The sequence below is a fragment of the Astatotilapia calliptera genome, chromosome 16 (genome assembly GCF_900246225.1).
Source record: "Astatotilapia calliptera chromosome 16, fAstCal1.2, whole genome shotgun sequence".
NCBI lineage: Eukaryota > Metazoa > Chordata > Actinopteri > Cichliformes > Cichlidae > Astatotilapia > Astatotilapia calliptera.
Window position 1 is genome coordinate 25,916,239 of NC_039317.1, and position 26,929 is coordinate 25,943,167.

The 26,929-nt window shown below is 38.5% G+C and overlaps 1 protein-coding gene across 1 annotated transcript in view; it reads left to right on the forward strand.

Annotated features, from left to right (window-relative positions):
* Window positions 1–26,929, forward strand: part of LOC113007990 (thrombospondin type-1 domain-containing protein 7B-like) — a 145,767-nt gene that overhangs the window by 23,481 nt on the left and 95,357 nt on the right. The window contains exons 2-3 of the mRNA XM_026145082.1: window positions 18,225–18,561; window positions 21,831–22,007. Of these exons, the coding sequence (XP_026000867.1) occupies window positions 21,848–22,007 (160 nt within the window). The 5' untranslated portion in view covers window positions 18,225–18,561; window positions 21,831–21,847. The remainder of the gene's footprint in view (window positions 1–18,224; window positions 18,562–21,830; window positions 22,008–26,929) is intronic.

The window sequence follows — 26,929 nt, forward strand, 5'->3', positions numbered from 1 at the left end:
TGGAGGGTCCTGGTGTAATTACACTCTCCAAGACGCCTGGTGAAGTTACAGATAAGGTGTGGGCATTGTTAGGGGACGTTGGGAAGCCTTGTCTACACAAACACATTGTTTCACATTTTTCATGTTAATTGCATTGTCAGGATTTGGTGTTGCTTTGCATCATAAGCTTAAAGTTTCAAGGTGACTTTTTGTGCTTTCAGATTGTGGTGTGGAAAGCCTAGGGTGATAAATCCAAGCCTCTTGTGATCATTGTTAAGGCACTTGTACGTGTATTTTAACTTTCTGAGGTCTAAGACATCACCATTGATGACCAACAACCCAAGCCATGAACTCTAACACTGAATTTTGGATAACTGCAAAAAGAAATTTTGATTTAAAAAAAAGCAAGCAAACTTTTTTTTGTTTGAAAAAGGGTAAATAGTTAATTTTTGTAAATGCTCTCTATTGGCATTCAGGATACAAAGAAAGAAAATAAACTTAGAGTTAAGCAATATTTATCTTTAACAGGAACATTTTTTCTTTTTTTCTTTTTCTTTTCAATTTCTTTGGTTGTCAAGTTGTTTTTATAGCTGTTATTGTTTTGGAAAACGTTTTTTTTCCATTTTGTCCTATGTTTGTTTTCACTGCTAAGTGTTCATCTTACGCTTTGATTTTGGTTTTATACAAAAAGAAGTTCAGGGAATACTACAAGATCTGTAGTTCCTCTCTGAAAAATCGGTGTGTCAGTGTGCATATATATTTAACACAAGATAGAAATATGAAGTATAATATAGCTTGGGATGCTTCCAAGAACGCTTTCCACCATGTATGTTTTCACTGCACACCTGCAGATTGCTTCCTTGTCTTGTACTAGTTCTAGAGCCTTGTATGGAAAAGACAAGAGCAAGGTTTCTGTTTGTCCTGTGTCTCGTTGCAAATAAAACATCCATTAAAAAGAAGACAGTAATTGCACAAAAATAATTTCTGTTGGTCCGTTATGAAACAAGAGTGGTTTTTGATCAATTATTTAAAAAAGTAAACACGTTTTATTGAATGGTACCTCCTATTATTCTATCAACATGCTGTCTCTGCCTTTTATTTCCATTAAGTTGTATTGTGTGCGTCTGAGCCACTGGATGTTGAATTAGAACATTTTTGAATTTTGGTAACCCTTTTTTTGTGTGACTAAAAGTAGAGACTGGAGCAGTCAGCCCATTAAAAAGACAAAACCATAACCGGCCATTAAAACTATTATGAAAAATATAATTGAAAAGAATCTCTGAGGTCAACCGAAAGCATATCACTAATCAAATTTCTGATGCGTGTGAAATTGAATTACACATATGCCGAAGATCAGCATTATTTCCGACGAGTGAGAGGCTCATAGTGTCCAGGTCATCCTTCTCACTCCCCCTGTCTCAAGGCCCAATACAGCAGGGTAAATTTGTATCCTCTTGTGCATTGGCGTGTCTGATTGGTAGATCAAGTTTTATGTCCCCCTGTCTGTGACTCTCATTGAATTACCGCCATGTGGGCTGAGCAGCTGTTCCTGCTGGTCGCAGCAGGCTGCTGTCGTTAATTGAAGCGTAATGGGCTCAACAGCAGGGAAGGTCAGACAGAGCGCTCTGCTGATGCACAGCCCCTGTCTGATCATATATACAGTATACCAAGAAACTTTTTAACTCCCCTCCTGTGTTACACCTCCATCAACCAGACATGTGAGTCAACTGTTATCTTGATGCATAAGTAATATTAAAATTGCATTTTTTTTTCTTTGCAAAAGCAGGTTTACCTTAAGCATGTTAACTTAATAATACTCAATGAAAAGAATATAGTGGACAGGATTTTCTTTTTGCTGTGATAACTTTTTGTTCAGCAAGCAGATCTGATTTAATTGCGGAACAATTTGGTCTGCAATTTAACATTTCTTTGTTTTCTCTCCTCATAGTCTGGTTTTCTTGCAGTTCGTGTAGAACTCTTTAACACAATACTACCTCAAGATACGTTCACACTGCAGGCTGGACTGGCTCGGGAAACGGCATTGCCGGTGGGCGCTGCGAATTTTTGTTTTATGGCCGATGATTTTTTTTTAGAAGGTATAATATGAAGGTGTTGGATTGGCCAATTGGTCATGATCGATCTTGGGCTGACATTAAGCCGAGGAGGCTGGATGCACCCGCCCTTGTTAGCATGCGTTTTTCGCGCATTGCATGCCGGAACTCGTGCAAAACAATCCAAGACGCATCAAATGCAAGGTTTGCAGCACCGCAAAACGTCATTCTCGGTTCCAATACCTTCTTTTTTCTTGCGCACAAAAAGGAATGTACAAACAAAGGAAACAATGCCGGTCGTAAAAAAGACTCGACGGACAAAAAATAGAGGAAAATCAAAGGAGGAAAGGGTCAGACCTTAGACCCAGAGTGGAGCGTCAGCTGCTGCTCAGACTTCACCACGCTCAGTTTTAAATTATAAGGTCTTGAGTGAGTGCATACACTCGTGAAGTTTAGTAATTCAGATCACGCAACAAGCCCAGGTACAGTTTACCACGGAGGGTCAGGACTTGAAAGCACCGTGAGAACGAAAACCATCGTAGTATCATAAGTTTACCAGTCACACAAATCGTCCTCATAAATACACATTCGGTTATAATAGACCTTTGAAGCTCAACGGTAATATTAGTAGTGAATAATTTCTGGTAGCATCACGAAATGTAGCAGTGACATAATTTGTATGCTGTAATCGCACTGGAAAATAGTGATACAAACAACTGTTTTACGTGATAAAAGTATATGTTTTGTCAATTACCATAATAAAGAACGAAACGCAATATTGTTCAGATAATTTACTTTATGCACAATTAAAGGACATAGTGCGACAATTTGTTCAGCCCAGACTTGTTGAACTTATCACCAATTTGTTAAAAAAATGAACATTACTACAAAAAACTCTGACCTTGTGGGAATGCTTGAGCAGACTAACATGGAGCTGAGGTCTGAGCACGTTATATTGTTCAGACCATTCGTTTAGGAAACATGGCTTAAAAATTCTCTTCAGCGACGAATCCGATAAAAAAAACGATCTCTTTCCTCGGCTTCCGGCGCATGCACCAGCTATGCAGTTAATAATACAACGCTTCTGCAATTTTGGTTTCTTTTATCGCTAGTACCTTTGCAAAGTCCAGAATCTTTGCGCCCTGAATGACGTCACATTTCATCTTTTCCTGGTGGCCGGTCTCTAGTCAAAATCCCGGCCGAAGTCCAGCCTGACTGCAGGCTAATGTCAATCCTGATTTTTGATCAGTCCGATTTTTTGTCTGCTTGTTCCACTACAATAAATGCGACAGCAACGCGTGTGAACCTCAAACGCCGCATGCAAAAAGACGTCACAACACAACACGCTGTTAGACCCAGGAAACAATATGTTTGACTGATGCACTATAAAGACTTCGGACTTTACGTTCCCAATTTTTGTTAAGTATTTTAAATAACCTAAATACCTATTGCTGTTTTAGGAGCGTGTTCGATAGCTGCCAGAATCTGCCGATTATATATTAAATGTCACGTTGTCAACGTTTCTGTCTTGTGTCAGTGACGTAAAAGACGGATTTAATGCGACATGACCGTTCAAACAGCAGTCGATTTTTCTAAAACATCGGATATGTATTGGATTCAGTACCACATACGAAAGTGACCCAGCTCGGATTTGAAAATATCGGATTTGTGCTGTTCACACTGTCATAGCATGATCGGATATGGGTCGCATGGGGTCAAAAAATCGGATTTGATGCGCTTTTGCTTGCAGTGTGAACGTAGCCCAAGTTACATTAGTCACATTATATTTTTAGTCACCTGTTAAAAACTGTTATATATTTATATAAATCTTTTCGTATACTAACCTTGATTTGCTTGATCTTTATGTTGGGTGTCCAATCTGAGAAGACAGTTTGTTCCAGCAATAGCATAGCCATTCATCTCAGTGCTCACACCTCAGAGCACCATGAATTATCCTCCGAGCTCTATTTATGTTTGAGGATTCAAAAAAGATTTCATGGATCACTGGCAGGAGATCAGAGAGGCAGTTTTATGAATCACAGAACCACAATCCTATTGAACACAGTGCAGTTATTGCAGGCATTGTTTGGCTACTTGAAACTGATTCTGTATTGTGCCGCTGACATTCTGAGCTTCTCCTTACAACAATAGTTGCTTTGATGAAAGATCCTACGAAATCTTGATTGTATTGCAAACCAGGATTTGTGACGTTGTGGGGCATCCTGGTTTAAGTTGAACTGGAGATGTAGATTTGGTGTGTTTATGGGTATGGATGAGTCCCATATCCCACTGTGCTGCTGGAAGTTGAGGTTGTCATTTTCAAGTCTGACGTGGGAATATTTTAATCCTTTTTTTTTTTCCTTTAGCCTGCTTCCTTAGTGAGATTCTTAGATGCTTGATCATGACCTAGTTTAAAAATGTATGTCAACTGAAGAAAACTATAAGCTGTGTTTCTGATTGACCTTATGTCTCTAGCTCAAGTTGAATCTTCTTGACTGAGACCAAGAAATGTTACATTTCGTCAGGTAAAAATCTTTCTGATTTGAGGTTATTTTGAAAACATTTCTCTGTTGCCAAAAGTTATAAGGCTATAGGGTAGAAAGAGCTAATTTTCCCTAAAGTAATCAGATAGTGGATGTGGTCAAGAGATATGTAACTGCACATTGCTTAATGCTTAAAATAATAATGACACATCTGAAAGGTTTTGACTAAACCTGATTAACTTTTTAAATGATTTTTGGCACATTCTATCATATTAAACAAATCCACAAGGCTGTAATAACAAGTAGGGGGGAAAAGCTCAGCTAAATGATCTTCCCATTGTGTTTTAAACTCTCCGTTCCTGTTCAATTTGTACATCTGCTTTTACATTTTGTCAACAATATCTATCCATTTCATAGCTGGATAGTGTAGGCATATTCACAGTAATTACATGTACATGCAATTTCATGGCAGAAGCCAACTACAAATCAGTTTGAACTCCTCTGGGTTGTTCAGTAAAGTGGTGCAACATGCTTGGCCCTTTGTAGAGGAATGTATTTCCATTATTTGGCAAGAGATTCGGTGAATTTAAAGATGATGCAACTTAGCAATTCATAATATCTTTTACAAAGGTTACGCTCTTATTAACGCATTTTGACTTATTAAATTATTTAATCAGATAATGAATGCAAGCACAAACAGATACAAGCTTCCATCCTTCTTCCATCTTAACATCTTGTTAAACCATTGCAGACGTATTCATTAAATGAAATGAAAAAGTAAAGGTCATTTTGAAGTTGCCTTGCCAATCATAATACAATGATCTTTATAAAACAACTTGGGTATTTTCATTCTTCTGGTATAGTATCAAAGCAATGCTGTACTGATGTGTCATTTTTGCTTGTTGTTACACTGAAAATGCTTTATTTTGCTTAGTATTCTGTTTCTGTCCTTTATGCTCTCAAAATGGAGGGAAAAAACAACTGGCCTTTCTTAGAGTAGAATTGGTGTACCACTTCCTAAATCCTAATCCCGATCAGGTTGAGTGGAGTTTCTTTTGATTTCTTTTGATTGTGTGTGTGTGTGTGTGTATATATATATATATAGCTGCTTCCACATAACCAAAACATAAAACCATGCATTGAAGGTAGTAATAAAGTATCGTACAGCTTTCAGCTATGTGGTTATGTTGTATACTTTCAACATTTGACATTTTTTCTAGTTAAAAAATAATCTAATTTATTATGCATCTTTAAAATAATGTTTTATACCAACACTTTCAAGACTGTGATTGCACAAATCTTACTTTGCAATACCACAATACCCTGAGTTCAGCATGGCACCATTTATGAAGATGTCACTTGTTCTTTTCTGCCCTTAAAATGCACACTAGTGCTGATGTAAGGCCTCCTTATTGTATGCTTGGCTCAACAAGCTGCTAGGTTTAGCAGTTTTATTCACTGTCATTTTCCCTAAGCTAGACCTAAGCCATCATTTCTCTGTGTCAAAGCACTTTTGAATTGAATTACAGAAATTCCTTATCCCTTACCCAGTTTTATACACAGAATAAAAGGCTGACAGCTGCCTGTCAAACCAAGTGCTTTGCACATTGTGACTAGTACAAGATTGAAGAGGTCTGGAATACAGAAAGCCACTTTTGAACTCTATCCATGTTTTTTTATTAGTTTTTTTTTTGTCATGAATCTTTCTGAAAAGATAAGACGCAACACTGCACTTCTAGCTCTGGTCTGTACATTGACTTATTTCAATATATTTTTCTAAGATGGAGAGAGGCAAAACTGTTCATATTAAAATAGCTGGATGTTGCATTATATAGGCCGCTACCTCTGCAAAATCATGGCAGTCCATTTCTTCTCACTCTGCGCTCAAACCTTTGCCCTCTCTACCTCTGCAAGAAAGCTTGGTCATATTTGCTCACAAGTTCTTCTCATCATTGCCAAGTCTGAAACTTTAGTACTAGGTTTAGTAACTTTACAGACCCCCAGTGGCTTCCTGGATCAACCTTAACCATGCATTCTGTAAAACATTGCACAACCCCACAAAACTCCAGCTGCTGGCACTCTTCTCTGCTCCTACTCTGCTTTTTGACCGGTAGCAGCACATTCAGCTGAACTGTGAATGACCTTTCTCTTTAGGCATCATTGTATATTCAAATATACTCAAAATCACAACACAACATCTTTAATTATTTGCGAACTGATTTTGTCAAATAATATCAGGTTAGGAAAAAAACAGTGACCACCTGGTAGGAAATTGACTGGATCTGATGGGCGAGAAATATATTAGACTGGAAACATCATATAAGGAAAAATGAGAACAGCTTTACGGGACTTCTTGGAAAATATATGTACATGAGCACAGAGAGTAAAAGAGGCGAACACAAGGCTGACACCAGCTGACACTAGGCAAAATGCAAGTATGATGCAATAGCGTCATGGACATGCTAGTGCCTGATGCCATTCAAGCATGCTTTTGCAGTTTTTTATTTAACTTCTAAAACATGGAGTGAGGGTCAAGGTTATTATCGTTAACGAAAACTAACAAAATAACGAAAACTAGAAGTGAAAAAACATTTTCGTTAATGGAAATAAAAATAAAAACAAAAAAAGGAAAACTAACTAAAACTGTAATGAGTGTTCACAAAACTAACTAAAATTAACTGAATTTATAGAAAAAATGTGTTTAGTTTTCATTGATGTGTGCGTGTCATACAATAGTCAAGGGTGAAAATGAAGTTTAGTTTCCAGATTTTTTTCTTGCCGTCTCATTATGCCAGCAGGTGGCAAGTACGTTAGTCGAGTCGTCTGTGTCGCTGCTCCGTCCACATGCGCCTCACATGCCAAATAAGCCCAAGCTGAACTCAATTTAAGAAAGAAACAAAAAAAACCCTTTATAACTGTTAATTTGTGAAAATGTAAAGAGCCTCAGCTGTGGGAAAGTACAAATGAGAACTGCACGAGGCCATTTGGAGATTACATCTTCTGTCACTTTTTGCAGCGCTTCTTCATCAGATCATGGAGTAAACATAACAGAAAAATCAGTCAGACTTTATCATGGTAGCTGTGTGTCAGACCTAATTAGATCACTGCGTTTTTAGCCTTAAAGCTATTTTGCTAATGACAATATCAAAAAACAATGTCATGGTAACAGTCGATGAGGTCAGTTACAGAGCAGATGTAGTTTGTGGGTACACCGTGTTCGGTCAGGACAAGCTAAAATTTATTAATATACATAAATTTAAATCATATTACAGAAAGAGTGTTGTCTTTTGTGAGATATTATTTTGAGTGTTTCTAGAAATGTCATTATTCCTGAAAGACTATATTTTTCTACATTACAGCTCACATTTGGCGTATTGTAAAAATAAAGTCTGGGAAAACTGTTAGACTGGAACAAAAGGCTGGAGTCGCTCTGCAGCTGCAGCGGCAAAGAAACTGCAGGAGGCCACAGCTCTATGTTGGTCATAAACTGAATACTGTCTTCAAAGTTGCGCAACTCCTTCATACACCAAAAAAAGCATGTGCACATTTGCCTTTGGGCACTTTCTTTAGCTCAGCATGCATATCTAAGACTTTTGCTAACCAAGCCAAATGACTTCCTGTAGCCTCTGCGCACACTTGAGAATGATAAGACTGAAGAAACATATGGTTCCTTTAGAAAGCTTGTGTATCCATAGTTTAAACTGTTTTTCTCTACGAGTAGTTAACTGTGGGATGTTTTTTGGAAACGTGTGTGACAAAAAAGGAAATTGTATTAGTTTGTACTAGAATTAATAGCAGTATAAATGCTTTATTAAAGCTTTTTTGTATGCACCATTGACTTAAAAAAATGAATAATTGTGTTCAGTTTGATAAGTGTGTTTGTGGCTGCAGACATGAAAGTTTATATTGTTTATGCGACTTCAATTCATCTGGCTTTAATTACTATTTATTTCCTTGGTTTAAGTGAGGGTATGATAAGTGTGGTCATCTTATTTGTTGTCTAGTTAATCAGCTACAATCGTGAAGAAGAACGTTTTCATGGATGATGCATGGACTGTATTTTCTACTGCTGCAAAATACTTAACTATATAAAGCATGATTTATAGCTGGGTTAGACTTAAAAGCTTGATGCAGTTCATCCAGGATGATGTAATGATGTTGCATTAAAAGAAACACTGATATTTCAACACAGTAGTAGAAGTGATATTATGTTATTATTTACTTTTATCTTTTATATAATTAAATTTTTACAAAGGTAATTTACTTTTGCTTGAATGCAATTTTCCAGCACATTTTGTGGACCAATTAGTCAATTGCATTTCGTGGTTGTTTGTATCAGTTGTATTAGAATTCCACAAGTCCTAATACCAGTTCTAATTCTAAAATTGATTTAATCACTTTTGAAAGTAGTTTTTTTTTCAATTACATTGATTTATTTAATCACGATCTTTTGCCCAGTGTTAACAAAGACACAAAATCTTATGTTTTCACAGACTGAATGATAAAAAACTGTTAAAAGTATGAGCAGTATCTAACTACCTTATAGGAAATCGCCTAAAAAAAAAGTTGAAACAGCAAATGCGAATGTTATTTTTGCAACAGGTCATAGAGTGTGCATACATTCACAGTCACAGATATGCACAATCTGTGTTGTATGCATTGTTTTGTGCTTTCAAGTGCTGGAACAAAGTTTGGCCTGGTTTTCTGTTTCACTTTCACGTTGACGTTATCTTTGAAACTGTACACGGCGCTGTTCAAAATAGTCATAATAAAATTATTTATAAACATAATCCAGAACGAGATAGAATAGATGCATGAGATAACTGACACTAATCACAAACATAAACAATTTAAACATTTGTGTGCGAAAGTATATTTTAAAATGTGTAAATTGTAACGTCTATTGATTTTGAAGAATGCTTAAAGTCTTGAAGCAACAACTGCAAAAACATGATCACAATCACACTCCACTTACTCTTGCAAATGAGATTCGGCTATAGCGAACGCTAAAGTGTGCTTAGGGAGCACAGTAGCCAATCATGTACGAGGGAGAGTTATTCAATGTACACTTTGCAGCCATTACAATCATCTCTGATTATTGTGCATTCTTGTGCAAGTCTACAGCGGGTGAATACAACTCTATCGAACAGCCTCCCACTCGGCAAAGAGCTTCATTGTTATTGCCAAAACAAAGTAGGCACTTATTTCGTTTCATGCTATACCCAACATAAACACCCAAGGAGTGAGTGACAAATTGCCTCTCAAGTCTATGCTTATCAGCCTTGTGTGGCACTAACACTTGCGAGCGACATCAGTTATCCTAATGGTGAGCTGATAGCACTGGCTTTTTTCCAGTGGACATGGCTGCCTGTCAGATCTGAGTCAAACATTTGAAAATAATAGCTTTCTTTTGTTCAGCTACCTGACATTGTGCATGTGGCACCACATTTTACACATCTATTCCTTTCTAGGATTTCTCTGTATTACTTTGAATCTTTTCTTTGTTGGCCTGTAGATAAAAATCAGATGTGTAGGTGCTTAAGCTGAATTTTATGTAGCAATTAAAATTAAGAAATCAGCGAGGGGAAATGCAGCAGCTGTCTCATGGCCAGAGTTCTTCCCTTATATCCAGACTCACAAAGAAAACTGGATCAATATAAGGTTAAGGTTTAATCCCTGGAACACCCGCCAATCAATACAGGAAGTCAGCCATTTGAGTGCCTTTCTTCTGTGTGGAACCATAATTCCCAGTAAGAGACACTGGGCCAGCCTCCCCATCTTCTGCCCTCCTCTTTTCCATCCATGGCTGCGCTTTGATAATCCATACAGCTACAGGCTCAGCATGCTGTCTCTCAAGCAGTCTTTATCTATTGTCCTGAGCCCTTATCTCTTGGCACAGTACTCGTGCCACCTTAAAGCACAAAATGTCAACTTGTTCCCCCTCACATCCCTAAATGTGAACTTTGAGTTCTGACGCAATTGAGCTTATAGACGAAACTTCAAAAACTGTGAGTGTTTGAGTGGTTGTGTCTGCGTGCGTGGAACTGCGCTCACCTAACGACTTTATGTTGTTGAAGATTTACTTTACTTGTGTTTGATGGCAGAGAAATTTGAATATGTTGTGCTCTTGGGCAGGTGCTTTAATGTTTTTTAAAAAACATGAGAAATTAGCTCTGAACGTTTCTAAATGGCAAAACCCATATAATGTGTGTTTTTATTAAGTGTGAAATCATCGTCTTTGTTTCAGTCCCACCCGCAGTTTTGGAGTGATGCACATGACGGCATTAATAAACACAATAATTCATTGCATAAATATGATCTCATTGTTTCAAATATGTAAATGGCACAGTGTGAGGAAAAAAACATAGTGGCGTGTGACTGGGTTATTAGCGCTATCGTCAGTGTTGATGGGTTTGGAAAAGTCAGTGAACAAAGTGAACATAATGTTCTGACATTTAGATCTGAGAGGGGGAAAGATAATAATAATGTTTTTGATGACTTAAAATACAAAAATTATCCCTTTATACAGGAGCTAAATCCTTGTCTTAGGCTCTGTTTAGGTACTGATACTAATTCCTATTTTTTGTAGTCTTACAGATCTTATTTTGAGCATTTGTAATCTATTTGTCCTTTGACTTGTTCCCAATGACTTATTATGACAGTCTTAAAAATCTTGACTCTGAAAATATCAAATTCAAAGATGAATTTAAAAGCTAAGTTCACCTGCAGTGGAGCAGCTTTCTTCTTTAGCTGATATTGGCCAATTGCAGGATGTACTGAGCATATGACAGAGTATTGTTTGATATATTCATAGACACTAAAACCAGCAAAGCTTGTTTTTTTTTTTGTTTTTTTTGTTAACTGTTACCACTGATTTAATTTTTGCAAAGAAAATCAAGTCCTGTGTCAAACTAGAATGCTACATTTTCGGTTTCCTCTTTCACACAGCGTGCAACCTCTTCTTTCCTCAACACGCTGGAACATTTTGACATTTTTTTACACCACCCCAGATTACCACTTACAAAAAAGAACAGACTTCCCATCATCACCACTTATCACAAGAAGCAGGCTTTTAATTTCACCCATGGTTCCCCTCTTCTCCACATTTTTCCCCTCTGTATAATTGACTTTTTACAGGTTTCAACCATCTCTGGACATCTTCTGCAGGCTAGGCAGGTATCAGCTCCTCCTCTACCTTTACTACATACATACACTTGGACACACACAAACACACACTTGGACACACGCAGATAAATGCACACAGCTCTCAGTACATTAACAGTTATTTTCCAGGGTAACATTCGTGGCTTCAGGGTCCAGGTGTCTCTGCAGCTGCTGACCCATGTTATCAGCCAACCTCAGCAACCAGGCCTCCTCGAAATTAATCCTGACGCCGTCACGCTACTTCTCTTGCTCACACTGATGGCTCCCTTTCTGTGCGACAATCCCCTCCGGATCCTAAGCAGTCGGGACTCAGACACACTCACCTGCATACCCTAGTCCCACGAGATGTGCCTATCAATTGAAAAGGGGAGATGGAGTGACCAGGATTACAGCCACGGCTGAGATAATTATAAGCTTTTTTAATGAAGGGGCGGTGGAGGCTGGGAGGCCAGGTGGAACAGCTGCACAAAACAAATCCGATTATCCAGGAACCGTTTTTTCCTCTTTCAGCTTCAGCATCTATCGCTGCCTTTTGTAGAATATTTCCCTGATCTGCTTCAAACATTTCACACATTGGCTTTTAGAGTTTCTGTTTCTGCACCAAATCCTTATTTATTTGTGCATTTTTTTTGCCCTGTTTTGCACATACTGTCAGCACCTTTAACTTGATTGAGAATGACCTACCTGTAACATGAACCAAATCATAGTTGCCATGCATGAGCGATACCCTCTCAGTAAAGTGTAAATTAACCTTGACAAAAAAATCTCATGCAGCCTTATTCACTTAAAAAAAAAGAAGCAAGTGTTACTTGTGTTATTCAAGTGCGTCAGAAATCCACAGAGGAAGAATAACAAAAACGAGCCTTCCTCCAAAAATAAACCCATAAAGACAGACACGTATTTTATTTCTCTCCTTCCTAAAACAAGTGACACTGCTCATCTGAAAATGTAATTTACACAAGTGGAGGTATCAGTAGTCAGTATGAAAGTTATGTGTGACACTTTTTATGGCAATATCAGTTGTAGGAGAGGTGCGAAATGCAGAAAACGGGTTTAATTTATTTAGACATAAAAGTGCACAAAACCTGATGTAGTTTCACATGTAATGGTTTAAAACCACTTCAGGAGGCCATGTGGACTCCTGAAATGGGAAAGTACAGTGACCAAGCTTGTAATTTAAAACATGTGTTGGTAGGAGTCTCTTCCAAGCGTCATTTGAATGAATAAGTCTTTAGGTTAGTCCAAGCAAAAAGCACTAAAATCCCAAACAAGAGGCAAACTACTTGAGGCAGCTTCTTGAAAACATCCATTAATATATCTCTTATAGAAAGACCCTTGATCAAGGCGAAAATGATTTGGAGAGATGAGCACAGATTCACCAGTGACAGGCTGCACCTGCAACAGACCCCAGGCGTCCTCACTCTTAGAAGCCTGCTTCATAAATGCAATTATTAGACAACTGTTCATAGTAACATGTGAAGAAACGACAGCTTGAGAAATCAGGTTTTTCACATGTTTATTTGTTACCCAATTAAATTAAATTAATATAGCACCAATTCACTGCAACAGTCACCTCAGTCCATTCTCCAGGGTGGTATCACCGTTATATATGAATGAAGTCAGCTGTAATTTGGTGCTTCCTCTTTTTTCTTCTCCCATGCGGTGTCCCCCTTCTGTCATCCTCACGGAAACCCTGAAGTAAAACCCTGACATGCTTCAAAAAGATACTAAAATAAAAAACAAACCTTCATACTGTACATACATACTTCACACCTGTACAATTAGTATTAACTTCTAGCTCTTGGTAAAACTTGCAAATTCCAAACAAACTTCACTGCAACTCTGTTCGCTCTTTTAAAATGCAACTATAAAAACTTATCAGTGTTGTAGATGTTATGAAGATCATCACGACGTAGAACAGGGAGGTCTTGCAGTACAATGGCGCACTTGTCTGTGAAATCTGGCTTGCAGAACTAAGCAATGAACAAATGGATTACAACATCATGAAACATTCAATAGCACAAAAAACTTCCAAAAACAGTAAAAGAGCCATCTTGTTTGAGCTAACAACTACTGCCTGGAGAAAGGAAAACTCATAGGTTTATTGTAATCAGCAGTAACGAACAAAACTGCTCATAAAATAATGTAAATTTTCAACAATTTAAAATAGCAATTTAAGTTTTACATGAGTTTATACTCACAATCTGCAGGATTTAGGCTCTTAACTTAAATGTTGTTATTGGGCCATTTCATCCACATCCTAATTTACTTACAATATTACAGAAATAGTTTCAGCCATGCAAGTTCAATATAATAATGGGAGAACAATCTGTGGAGTGAAGTCAGGCTCTTATAGAAACAGTCATGTTCTATACAAATTATACTTAAAATAATTGTCAGATATGATCCTAATCTCTTGACTCGTCTGTGGAGAATTTACATTACAATGCACCATGAATGCGCTTTAGGTGGCGAACTTCAAACAGGCCATTGGGTTTCTAGCTCTCCACATCTGTCCACAATACACAATTATATTTGAAGTTAACGAAGCAATCCCAAATTTGCTGCTCTTCTTCTCCTCCATCTGTTTGGCAGATTTAGCACAGTTTAATGCAGTTTCCTTTCTCCCCATGAAACAATGTCATTGTTTCCTTTGTTGTCACTCAATTTGTTTAACATTGCTCCACAACAATGAGTAAACTGCAACTCAATACAAGCTAGTATATTCTTCATTTCCAAACAAAGGTAAGTAATGTATGTAAGCCACGAAACACTACTGGAATTAACAGTGTACAGTGAGGCAACTTAAGCTCTTTACAGTGTTTTTGAGGGAGACTTATCTTATTCTTATCAAAAATGTTCGCATCAGTAAAAGGGAAAAAGCTCATTATTTTGCAGCTTTGTTCTGGTTGTGCTAATTTGACATTGTCGAGGTCCTTTTTCATGTCTGCGATGAAATATTTATGGTGTGAAGAAAATATTCTGTAAGAATTATCTGGCTATCAACACAATGCTCTGTGGCTTTGTGTTAGGCATTACATCAATTGGAATAATTTTTTTTTTCTAAAGGCCATTGATTCACTTTGAACAAGGAAATCTGTGAACAATTAAAAGGTGTATGAATATCTACCGGTGAAATTTAACAGGTTTTACATGCCTAAAACCACTTTGATGCCCAAAGGTGTCCTTTTACCTTCAGCAGTAGAATACATCAGACAGTTTTCCAAATGAATTTCTGTCAATTTTTTTTGGATGAACATTAGAGGCACAGTAATTATTATTTTCTGTCAGAGGTTTGATTTTGATCAGTATAGCAGAGGAGTTTGTATGTTCAGACAGCTGTGGGCTACAGCTTTGCCTAGTTTAATTGTTCCTTTCATCAGATACAGAAATATAGAAACATTGATGAACTAAAATCTTCACATTAAGGCTCAATTTAAAAATAGACTTCACCAAACACCAAAACTCCCCCTAAAATACTTCCCCAAACAAAACAAGACTGGCAAAAAGATATCCTCTCTGTATGAGAGTATGTCTGATGTCCTATTACATGTGACATAACTCATTTGATTAAGAGATTCTCTGCAGCTTGTGCATATTTAAATATCACATGGAGCATTTTTTGTCTGATCACATTTACTTTGTCATTTGTCTTCCAGGCATTCACTGAATTTCCAGCCCAGTTCAAAGTAAATTTTTTTTAAATAACCATACAGAAACTGAGAAAAACAATCAACACATTGTGATAAAAAAAAGACCCGAAAAATCAACGAATAGATCAGAATTAAGATGGGTGGTATTGTATAGCTCATCTTTATTTGGTGACACTTATGGGCGTGGCTTATTTATATATGTATTTTTTCTCCTGTTATCAGTACTGTGACCCCCGTTGGCTGGCTTAACTGGCCATACCACTGCATCTATAGCTCATGGAGGCAGGGAAAAAGAGCCATAGTAAGTTTGGTGCCACAGTGATAAACATGCAGCTGATTGAGTTCACAACCCTGGCTTCAGGAGCAGCTGCTTGGGCTGCCAGACTGTTTGAGGTGCTGGCAGAATTGAGATACCTCTCTCTTTCAGATACTGCCACATACAACATCTTAACAGTCTGGGACTGAATTCATGTACGCATTGCATAATATACTGTCTGTTTTAGTGAGGTGATTAGTGAATCTGCAGTGCAGCTGTCTCTGATGTTTGTCTGCCAAGGTACCGAGCTGGGAACTGGTTTATGATATGGTGAAAAGCTTGGGTCTGTGGATGCTGCCAAGCCTGTTCATTAAATGCGGAGCTTCTTTTGAGATGCAGAATTTAATTTATTCAATGTTTGGATTAAAGTCTTATCTCTAAAATGTAACAGCAACTAGAAATCATTTAGCAGATGGCAATACACAAGGAATGGCCAAGTTCAGTGTATCAGCTGATGTTTTTGGAGCACACATTAGACATTTATTTTGTTTTATATATATCTGTCCTAAGTTTATATTGGCAAAATATCAAGGTCTTGACTTCCACCAGTGAGGCAGGTAGCTGAGGAGGGATTCCAGTTTTACAGTTTTTATAGTAATAGTACATTTACAGTATTAATAGTACTTATTAGCAGTTTTTGGAAAAGCTATGAAAGACGATAGAAATCATTACTTTTTCTTTCTATTCTCTTTTTTATTGAGTTTTTGTGAACCTCTGCAAACAACAAAACCACCAGAATACTGTACAAGGGATGGACATTTTAGACAACCTTAATGTCATTTACAGACCTCAATTTCAAGAAACACACTTGCACACATTGCAGAGCAAACATTCTGCCTTGTCAAGAGAGCTTTTAGCTGTGGGACTGGAGTATAGTGCCAAGCCAGGCGAGGTAAGCTCCTGAAGGGGGGTGAAAAGCATAAGGCAGGTTTAAGGTTGGAGGCAATTGTTGTCAGGAGAGAGGATGGCAAACACTTCTGCCTTTGAGCTTAACTTAAAGGTAGAAGATGTTAAGCAGAGAAAGCTGAAGAGACTGCACTGACCCAGTGTCAAATAGATGTGGTGGCTTAGGGTAATACATAATCTAGAGTTTGAACTACTACACTTATTTAAGCTAAAGCAGATACTAATTTATTTTAATCACCCAGTTTAATTACTCTTTGTAATTGCTAAATGTGAAATGAGGTAATCAGAATTCATTCATGTGTGATGTAAATGTGTATATTAAATTAGATGCCATTCTGTCAAAATGTTGATGAGATATTTCAATGAAACACTAAATTTTCACCCCACTGTGGTGCTAGATAAGGAGTCACCAAGATTAATCACCTGAGGACTCTGCATCAAGTTTGTGGGAGGTGTTTGGGCAGACTAATTGTTATTTTTCAGTCTGGACTAAAGTGGTGGAATCACTGGTTAACAGACTGGCAGTGACATCCCTTAAGCTGCATTGGCAAAAACAAAAGTGGTCGATTTAAAGCTCCCAGGATTGTACGAAGTGCCGTATTGTCCATCTTAAGGTTACTGCTGTGATTTAAAGCACACAAAAATACTTATTTCATTATCAACTAAAGGCAGAAATTCACAAGCGGTAAGAAAATGTCGCACATGCACCTTGACTCTAATAAACAACAGACTGAATAAAAAATGAATGAACTGTGTGTACATACTTGAAATTGAAATGTTTGCAATTGATTTTTCTCTGTCTACCAGGAGTACCTTTCTTCCACCCTATTTGTTGGCTTTTATTAAGTTAGTTGCCCGCTGGAGGAGGAGTGCAGCTGCAGAGACAAGCTCATTTGAGCCACAATGGAATGGCAGGGCAAAGCACTTAAAGGCCTTGGGAAATCAGGTCATTATGAGCCGTGGTTTTCAGGAGTATGACCAGAAAGGTCAATAAGAGAGCATGGAAGCACTGAGACAAAGTCAGAAGGCGTTAATAGGACTCAATTTCCATCTGGGTGAGCTCTCAAGAAGATCTTGGCTAGAGGGTTGACAGGTTGTCATTGAATATTATGGGAAGCAACTTCAACTCCTCAATTGTCATTGTCTTACATGCCCCCTGGAGACTGAGGGATAGACAAATAATCACTGCAAACCTTGCAGATTTATGCAAAATTTGTCGACAGCAAACTCACCTGCTGCTATAATGCACAACTTGCCCTTCGCCTTTTTAACAGCAGTACGTCTGAAAACTGGAAACATAATAATCCTTTTTTCTTATGCACAGAAACTTTCTCGGGGATCTTTGCACTGAGATGAAGAGTAGAGCGAATAAGAAAGAACAGATGAGTGGATTATAAATCACAGCAAAGTCCTACCTCTGGACCAGTATTTGCTGATCGTGTGTAAAAAAAGACATTGCATTCATGTCATGCATCTCTGTAGAGCTTCCCTGCATTTTCACACTGTTATTCATTACTTCTTGCCTTTTGCAGCTCACTAGCTATCAACTGTGTATCATGTGAAACATAAATAATAAAATGTCATTGCATGAGGCGTCAGATTTTTGCACTGTAGTTGAAAGATGTGAACATCATTGCCTCTTTTTTTCCTTGTCTGTTTTTGTCTTCCTCAGATTCCTTACAGTAGCTCGGGCTGCCTTGTGCCAACCAGAGTAGGAACATCAGTGGGTGAGTGCTTGACAGAGCCAGCACCGGGGAGTTAATACCAGTCACTGCTGGAGGTGTGACACAGTCCCAGCCCACAACACATTGATTCACACAGGATTAAGCCACTGCATGATGCTTCAGGTTGAAGGCCTGGTGCAGGTGATTTACTCTCCCCGTCAAACTTAACATCTTTGGACCATCCTCTGCCCTGTTCCTGCTTTCGGTGGGACTACTAAAAAAAAAGCATCTGCTACTGTAACAACCAGATCACCGAAAGGGATGACTGACAGTCATCTTGCTCAGGTACATTTTACATCATGTGCGTGGTGTCCAATTAAGAGTGCAGCTGTTTATGAATTTAGTTATCCAAATGTGCGTTTTCTTTATTTTAAGGGTGGAAAAAATATTTTTTTCAGAATTTATGATCAGATTGAGACTAATGCTCAACTGTCAAGATGCTGACTCCCAAGATTCCATCAAAATTGAACTGAATTCCACTCATTTTGAGCTATATATCTGTGCTCTTTTGTTTTACAGCTGCAATGAAAATACAAAAGAAGCTAAACATTCTGGAAATGACAAACACGTTTTATATAATGAGCTGTCACCATCCATTCAGGCAGCATAATAGTGGCACTGTCTTTGTTACTGTTCTAAATAGACTAAAACTCCTGGTGTCAAAGGAATTAAAGAATCAAATGTAGTGCAATACTCTTTAAATACCAATCTATACAGAAACAGAAGAAACCGACTGCTAAAATAAGCCTCGGATCAAAGGAATACAAAAAAATGTGTTGTGCATTTGTGATTCTTTCAATGCTGTCATGGTCATTCCTGCCAAGGAAAACATCTGCAAAAATCAGCTCCTTTGGATGTAGATGGATTTCTGTTTTCATATTGCCAACCCCAATCAAAAACAATTACATGCGCTACAATGTGGAAAAAATACTCGCAGCTGTGTTAACCTGAATCCACTTGATGCAACACACAAAGAATGGCGCAGCGATATAGATGGGAGTTTAAGCTTAGAATCTGAAGCGGGAATGAGCTGGTTGGCTACATAATTATGTGGAAATCCAGAGAAGAGGGTGGCATCTCTGGTAAACAGACTGGGATCAAATGCCTTTGTTTTCACTCCAGACAGAACAGGGTGTTTGGCTTATTTAAAGAGAGGCTGGAGGATCGCATGGTGATTGTTCAGAGCCTTGGCATACCAAATTAGCTTTTGCCATTCATTTGGAAACATCTAATCAAACATTAATTATTGTGACCACCTGTGAAAGGGAGGGGTGTAGAGTGTTGCTCATCTGCTCCCTTATGCTAGCTGCAGGGTTTTTCTCGCTGAATTCAATGAGTGAGCCCCAAACAAGGACCACAGGAGACAGAGGAGCAGATTGCATTCCATCAGATCGTGGAGTATCTAATAAGACTCACACCAGCATCTGAGCCATGCTGCTGTTTGCCAGGTTTTCTACGGCCACTGAGAGCCTAGCATGATTCCTTTGACCCAGATATTTAGCAGCTTAAGAGCTTTTCTTTTTTAAGATTTTCAGGATAGCCTGTATTACTCACCCATTCTGAGATGCGCTGGCTGGATGAGCACAATTGCTGCTGAATCTCGCAAAGATATCTTACAATAGAGTAATCTCGATTGTCTACCTTTTTGTACTTTGAAAAACAAAACTGGCATGCCTTGGGGTCATGCTTGTTTCCATTGCTTGTTTGTGTTCAAGACCATGTTTTCCAATCAGTTGTGACATGGTCTGTCAGCCCAAGAAGAGTGCTGCTTGTCCTGTGCATAGTCAAATAAGAGTGGCTGGAGGGTGCGTGTAATATAGGTGCAGTCAGGTATGGCTTCCAGAGCAGTGCAGCCCAAGAGAATGGCTAGTAATCAGCAACCAGAGGTATCTAATTGGCATATGGCTATGTGAGTGCCAGACTGGTCTGCTCACTCATCCAAGTAGAATACATCTTCTAGCCATCAAAAAATGTGAGACAAAGGCAGTTCTAATAAAAATTGTGAATACATTATCTTCAGAGTGGATGAGTTATTTAAAGGAGAAAGTGGAAGAGATGGAGAGGGAGACAGAGCGGGAGTGAAAAAGAGCACTCGCTGTTCTTTGCCTGACAGAACCCCATGAGGCAAATTGGTATTGAGAATAGATACAAACAATAGTTATGTGTTGAATTGCCAAACCCTTGGGCCTGAAGCCCTCCAACACACACAAAAAAGAGCAAACCATTTTGACTATAGAATAACACATCAAAGCCAGAGGAGAATTGGACAGTCCATCAAAAACTGTGCATCTGGCAGCCCACTTCTGGGCACCAAGCCATCTCCATCCAAGCATTTCTTTCTCATTAAACAAATTTTACCCCCACCAAAACATAGCTAAAGCAGCAAAGTCAAAATCTAATTTCCCTGAATGAAATCAAGCAAAAATAATTCAGCTGCCAGCGCTTTCACAGGCACGCCATGTGTAAATAATCTTAAATCTCAAATGGCTGCTGCCTCTCAGAAGTTAATCTACCATTAGATACTCTCTATGATACTTACTATCGTATACTATCGGGACAAAATGTAGAAAAGCCTCTCTGTTGTATTGATGTGGAATGTCAAAAGAAAAATTAAAAACTTGTCCTGTACAGAATCAGTAGATTAGAAAATGCTTACCACAGTCGCACAGATTACATCTAATTCATGACAGATGTGACTTTGAAATAAAATAAACTCTCAGTGATGTTAGTATTGGATGTGTGGCTCACCAGCTTAATACCTCGGCTTGCATAAACATAAAATGTTTTGCTATTCTTTATGTGCTGCAAATTCCCACGGTGCCTAAATCAGCTGTATTTGATATTAAGACCAATTTTTTGCTAAACCTATGCAGCAGAAATTGCTTTTGTCTCATGTTTTATGATTACAGAATGTCAAAAAACTGCAGGGGAGCTCAGTGGGACGATAAGTCAGTAATAACAAATCTCTCAATACCCAAGTGCCACAGTGTAGCAAAAATTGTTTTTGGAAAATGAATCACTGCAGTCATGAACACCAGTCTTTCAAAGCATAAGGTGTTACAGATTTAATTTCATATTCATTAATTTTGCTGTTGGTGCAACACAATTAGAGGCCTAGTGAATCCAGGACTAATCCTTAACACTCCTAGGACACGAATCACAGTAGCAGGAGATAGGAATAAATGAGCTGCAATAAAAAGGTACTAATACCCTGTATTACTCCAAGCTTAGAGCCTCGCCTTCCATCAGTGCTTGTTTCCACACCTCCTTTGGGACGCTGAGATACTCTTGCCACTCTGTCTAATTATTTTTGATCTATGTAGGTGGAGAAGAAGCCATAGTATCCCACAACTATCAACTACAACAGCAAAGCTGTTTTACAAGTCAAATCTTATCCATCCGGCACTATGATCCATGTGTGAAAAAGTCTGATGGACTTGGAAAGTGACACCTAATATTACATTTCTGGGCTGGAGGATTCAGTGGGAAGGTGGCCAAGGTTTCTGATCATATTTATGAATGAGCTGATGATGAATTTCATTTTCCTCCCACAGGAGTAAGAGAGGAAGCAATGGGCTGGACTATGACTCTAAAAGATGACTTTGGGGTCATTGCCTGGACACGGCAAGCTGGGAGCTACCTAAGCCTCTTCCTCCTCTTGTCTCTCTTTTCCATATCTGTCCGTTTAGACAACGTGTATCCTAGAGACCACCATTTTTCATGGAAAGCAGGTAAAATATTTATTCTATCTTATTACAAGTGCATTAATAAAGGTCCTGTTTTGACTTATATTTAAATTAAGATATGCAATCCACCTGCTTGCATGTAAAACAACATAATTTTGTTCTTAATGGTAATTTAAAAAGTCAAATCTCTTTGAACCTGTTGAGGATCATGGCGATAAGATACGCAGCACGTGGAAGCACACATTTGCACACATGCATTTTCAGTGAAACCAGTTTTGTGGGGAAAATATTCCTTCTTTTTTTGACACACATTGGACTGCAGTTGGGCATCATCAAGCCTTCAGGCTCAAGTGCCTGGGGTGAAGAGAATAATAATGCTTTTTTTTTTTTTTTTTTTTTTCTTGTAGAGTATTCACTCACAGCCCCAAAATGACAAGGACAGCTACAGTTGTTACAGCAGAGTGGCATGGTTATTAAGATATTGAGGCATATGAAATAGTCTTCCTGGCATGCTTAGTGAATTTATGGCCCCAGTTATATATAGTACACATTGTTGTAATGGAAAACATGCTGCGTATTGAGCTGTACAAATCCCTTATTCAAACACATTCACATGCACTCACACCTAAAATGTGTTTTACATCTCCTGTGTGTTATTTATGCATCCATTTGGTAATTTCCATGCAAATTATTAACATTTTTGTAAATTAATCACCTTTTGGAAACCTGTACTGTAAGCTGATGTCATTCTTTTTTAACAAGAATTTTGAGGCAAACTCAGAATTCATCCTTTGTTCGCTTCACCAATTCAATTGAAAATGCATTTGCAAAGCAGCTTGAGGAGGAAAATTTGGCCTTCCCACACAAAAGCCCCACTTGCTGTGCGATTAGCACTTTCATTTCTCACTCTGTGGTTGGGTAATGACACTGCCCAAGTGATAAAGAGATTGATTAATTTCACTTGAAAGAGCTTATGTTCAAAACGGATGTAACCGGAACACCAAGTGTGAGGATTTGACATCCTTTCAGAGCTAAGATGGCTTATAAGTTGTTTCTTAAATGGAAATGAAAATCAATTTACAAAGAAGAAAGGGAATCTCAAACTTAACATACCTCACCTCTGAATAAATCCTCCTAATGTCTGTTTGACTGCAGGAAAACTGTTCGTCTCAAACTGCTGTTATCACAATGCTTTGATTTGAACTGCGGAACGACACAAACTCGAGTCGCACAAACACAGATTGAACACTTACTGTATTCGCATTGTATTGTGCTGATGAATGTCATTGATGTGAGCCACATATTTGTCTTAATGTCGGCAGCGGCTCCAAGCTTAATGTCTTAACTCAGACTATTAGGTTCATGTTGGCAAATATTGACAGGAACCATTTGAATACTTAATTTAGCTGACAGGCAAATCTTTTTCTTTAGGAATTGTCATTGTAGCAAAGATCTGTTCTCAATTAGTACAGCCACCCTTTTGTATGTCTGGCGTGTCTATCTAGGCCAGCAGCATTGTGGGGTAAGTCTTTTGTGTGAGCCAGTTCCCAGAGCTGTGGCTAAGCTGCGAGTCTCAGGCTGAAACAGGGAGCTGGAGCTATTTAAGCTTGACCTTCATCAGTGTCTTGAAGAACAAAATAGAACAGTGAGACACTGCTGCTAATGGCATTATTATTTCACCCTTAAAATAAATTGCTAAAAGAAATTCCCTTTAACATCTATAGATAACTTTCCCGGCAGTCAGTGCCACATTTCCAGGGTCATAGTCCTGTTTGCATCAGAATGCAGATATCGTGAGTGGAGCATTTTAAGTAGGATTTATTTAAGCATCTGCTTTTAAACATGCCACTGTGCTCATCCGGTGTCAGCTTTAGTCTACTGCAGTAAGTAAGGGCTTCTTTTCCAAGTTTTCAGTTGTCATCACTGAGATTAACGTAACTGTTCCAAAGAGGGTCTAAGGTTTTGGGATTTAGCTCTCAAAATGTATTTGTCTTTTTTTTTTATAGTAAAGAAACAAGAAAACAGTCTTCCTGGGTACGTGTTAGCGTTCATCCCAAATGATTTCTATTATACATCAAAGCTTGTTTATTTTTTTTCTAAAAAACAAAAATAAAACGACACCCTCATTTAAGTTTTCATTTTCCTTCTTTGACTTGAGGACCAAGCTAGTTCAGGAAATTGATATGTCTTTAAATCCCAGAAGAAGAAGACAACATTGGTATTCTGGGGCGATCGTGGCTCAAGAGTTAGGAGTTCGCCTTGTAATTGGAAGGTTGCCGGTTCGAACCCCGGCTTGGACAGTCTCGGTCGTTGTGTCCTTGGGCGAGACACTTCACCCGTTGCCTACTGGTGGTGGTCAGAGGGCCCGGTGGCGCCAGTGTCCGGCAGCCTCGCCTCTGCCAGTGCGCCCCAGGGTGGCTGTGGCTACAATGTAGCTTGCCATCACCAGTGTGTGAATGTGTGTGTGAATGGGTGGATGACTGGTTGTGTAAAGCGCTTTGGGGTCCTTAGGGACTAGAAAAGCGCTATACAAATATAGGCCATTTACCATTCTGATGTATTTTAACAGTACACTGGAGACTGCATTTTCTATTTTTTAACTAATATTATTTCCCTATTTACACCTCTTAGTTCTTCCTCCTTTTTTTATTACACAAAATATTATTTTATTATATTGTTGGCTGGAGTCTGCTGAAAAACTCCAGGATGTAATCTACTCTTCATCTAAATTATGTGGGAACCTTCAGCAGGAAGATTCAGCTGAAGGGCAATGATTTTCAAAAGATTGAGAAATCAATAAAGGTTTTCCTTAATGAGAGATATCTCAGCCGCTCCTGGATTATTTAAAGGACTTACGGGGCTGAAGCCCCAGGATCCAGTCTGTAAATCATCTTAAATTGGTTCAGCTTAAAAGCGTAAGAGTCCCTGCTGCTTTAAAAATGTGACTTAATTGAACTTGGGTAGAATAATTTTTTAAAAAACAATGTGAGCTAACGGAACTTGGAGAATCACGTTAAAGAAACCTAAGAGATTCAGTTGGCATTGTTTTCAAATGTCTGTTTTCTTCAAGCTCCCAAAAAACAAAGGATGATGGGTCAAAAGACTTTAAAAGAAGAAAAGTTCTAAAGTTGTGTAAGAATAACAAATCCAAACTCCTCCAAAAACAGCACAGATGTATTTAAAATTCAACTTGAAATCAACAGTACATAATCACCTTAGTTGATCCCACTTAATTCCCGTATAAATATAGGGACCCGATGGATTTGCTGACGAGCTATGGTTAAAACAATCATTACAGCGCTGCATATGTGAGATGTTTGACTGTAAGAAAAAATAAACTCTATATGTGCTTTGATACAGTCAGGCAACATTTACATTTCATTTCAGGGTCTGAGTGTATTTATTTGCAATTTCACCACACTGTTGCACCATCAAAGCTGAAATCAAACATCACTGCTGCACAGAGCTTCTGTTGTTTCTCAAAAATAAGCTCAAAGGAGGCAGTGTGCAAGGATCAAATCTTTGGGGATTCACTTTTAACCAAATGGCACTGAATAATTTACAGAGGTCTTTTTTTGATTTACCGTGGCAAAGAAAAAAAACACACACACACACACACACACACACACGCACGCACGCACGCACGCACACACATTAGGCAAATGTATTTTGAAGCAGTTAACATCAGTTGATAAGATGTTGCAATTCAACAGTATCAGGTTACACTCAGTTGCAGTAGTTTTCTTTTGCAGACACAAACAAATCAACCTGTTAGTTATTACTTCTATAGTCAGTCCTATGGCGTGTAGGTGTCACGGCTGCCGAGGCGAGCCGTGTGGAGTTAGAAGAAGGACCCAAGATGCAGGCAGTGGATGAGATGCTGGTGAGTTTATTTACACAGTGGTGAGAAGGCAAAACAGGCAAGAGGGAAGACAAAACTAAAGACCTGAACTGGGAAAGCTAAATGACAAACCTGAGATGAAACAAAAAGGGAAGAGAGGCAGAGAGCCGAGCAGGACACCAAGGAACACAGACTGACGCGGAGTTACACAGACGAACCGGCAACAGGCAGGAGAACACACAGGGCTTAAATACACACACCAGTAATCAGGGGATGAGAGACAGGAGGGCAACACAGCTGGGAGGAATCTGAGCTGACGGGACAGAGGAAACGTAAACTGATCACACTCACATACCTTCACAATAAAACAGGAAATTCAGACACATGGAACCAGACAAGACATTGAACTAAACAGACAGATTCACAAACAGATGGGGAGACACCATAGACAGACAGATACAGACGCAGACTCAGAGGCAGATCGAAAATAACACAGAACTTAAACAATCATCATCTAGAAAATGATAACAAACTAAAAGCGCTGGGTCACCGACCCAGGACCATGACAGTAGGTAGTTAAATTGTTTTCCTTTTTTTTACTGGGCATCAAAAGTTGGCCTGATAAGGGGGACATTCAAGAGTGCATCATAAATATGCACAGTAATTATTATGCGCAGTACTAGCTAGAGATGTGCTCATTTGAAGTTTTGTAAGTAGCAACAGGGAATAACACAAACAGTAGATACTCTGGTGTGACCAGTAGCACTGATTCAAAAGGACCTTGACAAAGAAGATAAGTTGAAAATGACAAATTACGTGCTCAAAAGGAAAAAAGAAAAGCTTTTTGGAAATCAGAGAATCTATTCACAAGCACCCACTGTAACCTGATTACTCACAGAAGATGAATCCAAATAGTCCACAACCCATTTGGAGTGCATGATTTCAGCCATTCCACCTTGAACACACAGTTATTTATACTTCAAAATATCTAGATACATCTATGAAAGCCGTTATTGTATTTCATCTAGGTATGCTGCTAGGCTCCAGTATTCTGTGACGGTTTTGGGGTTTTAGCCTCGCTAAGTAGCTCAAAAAAGATGTTTTTCAAAAATGGGATCAAAACTGG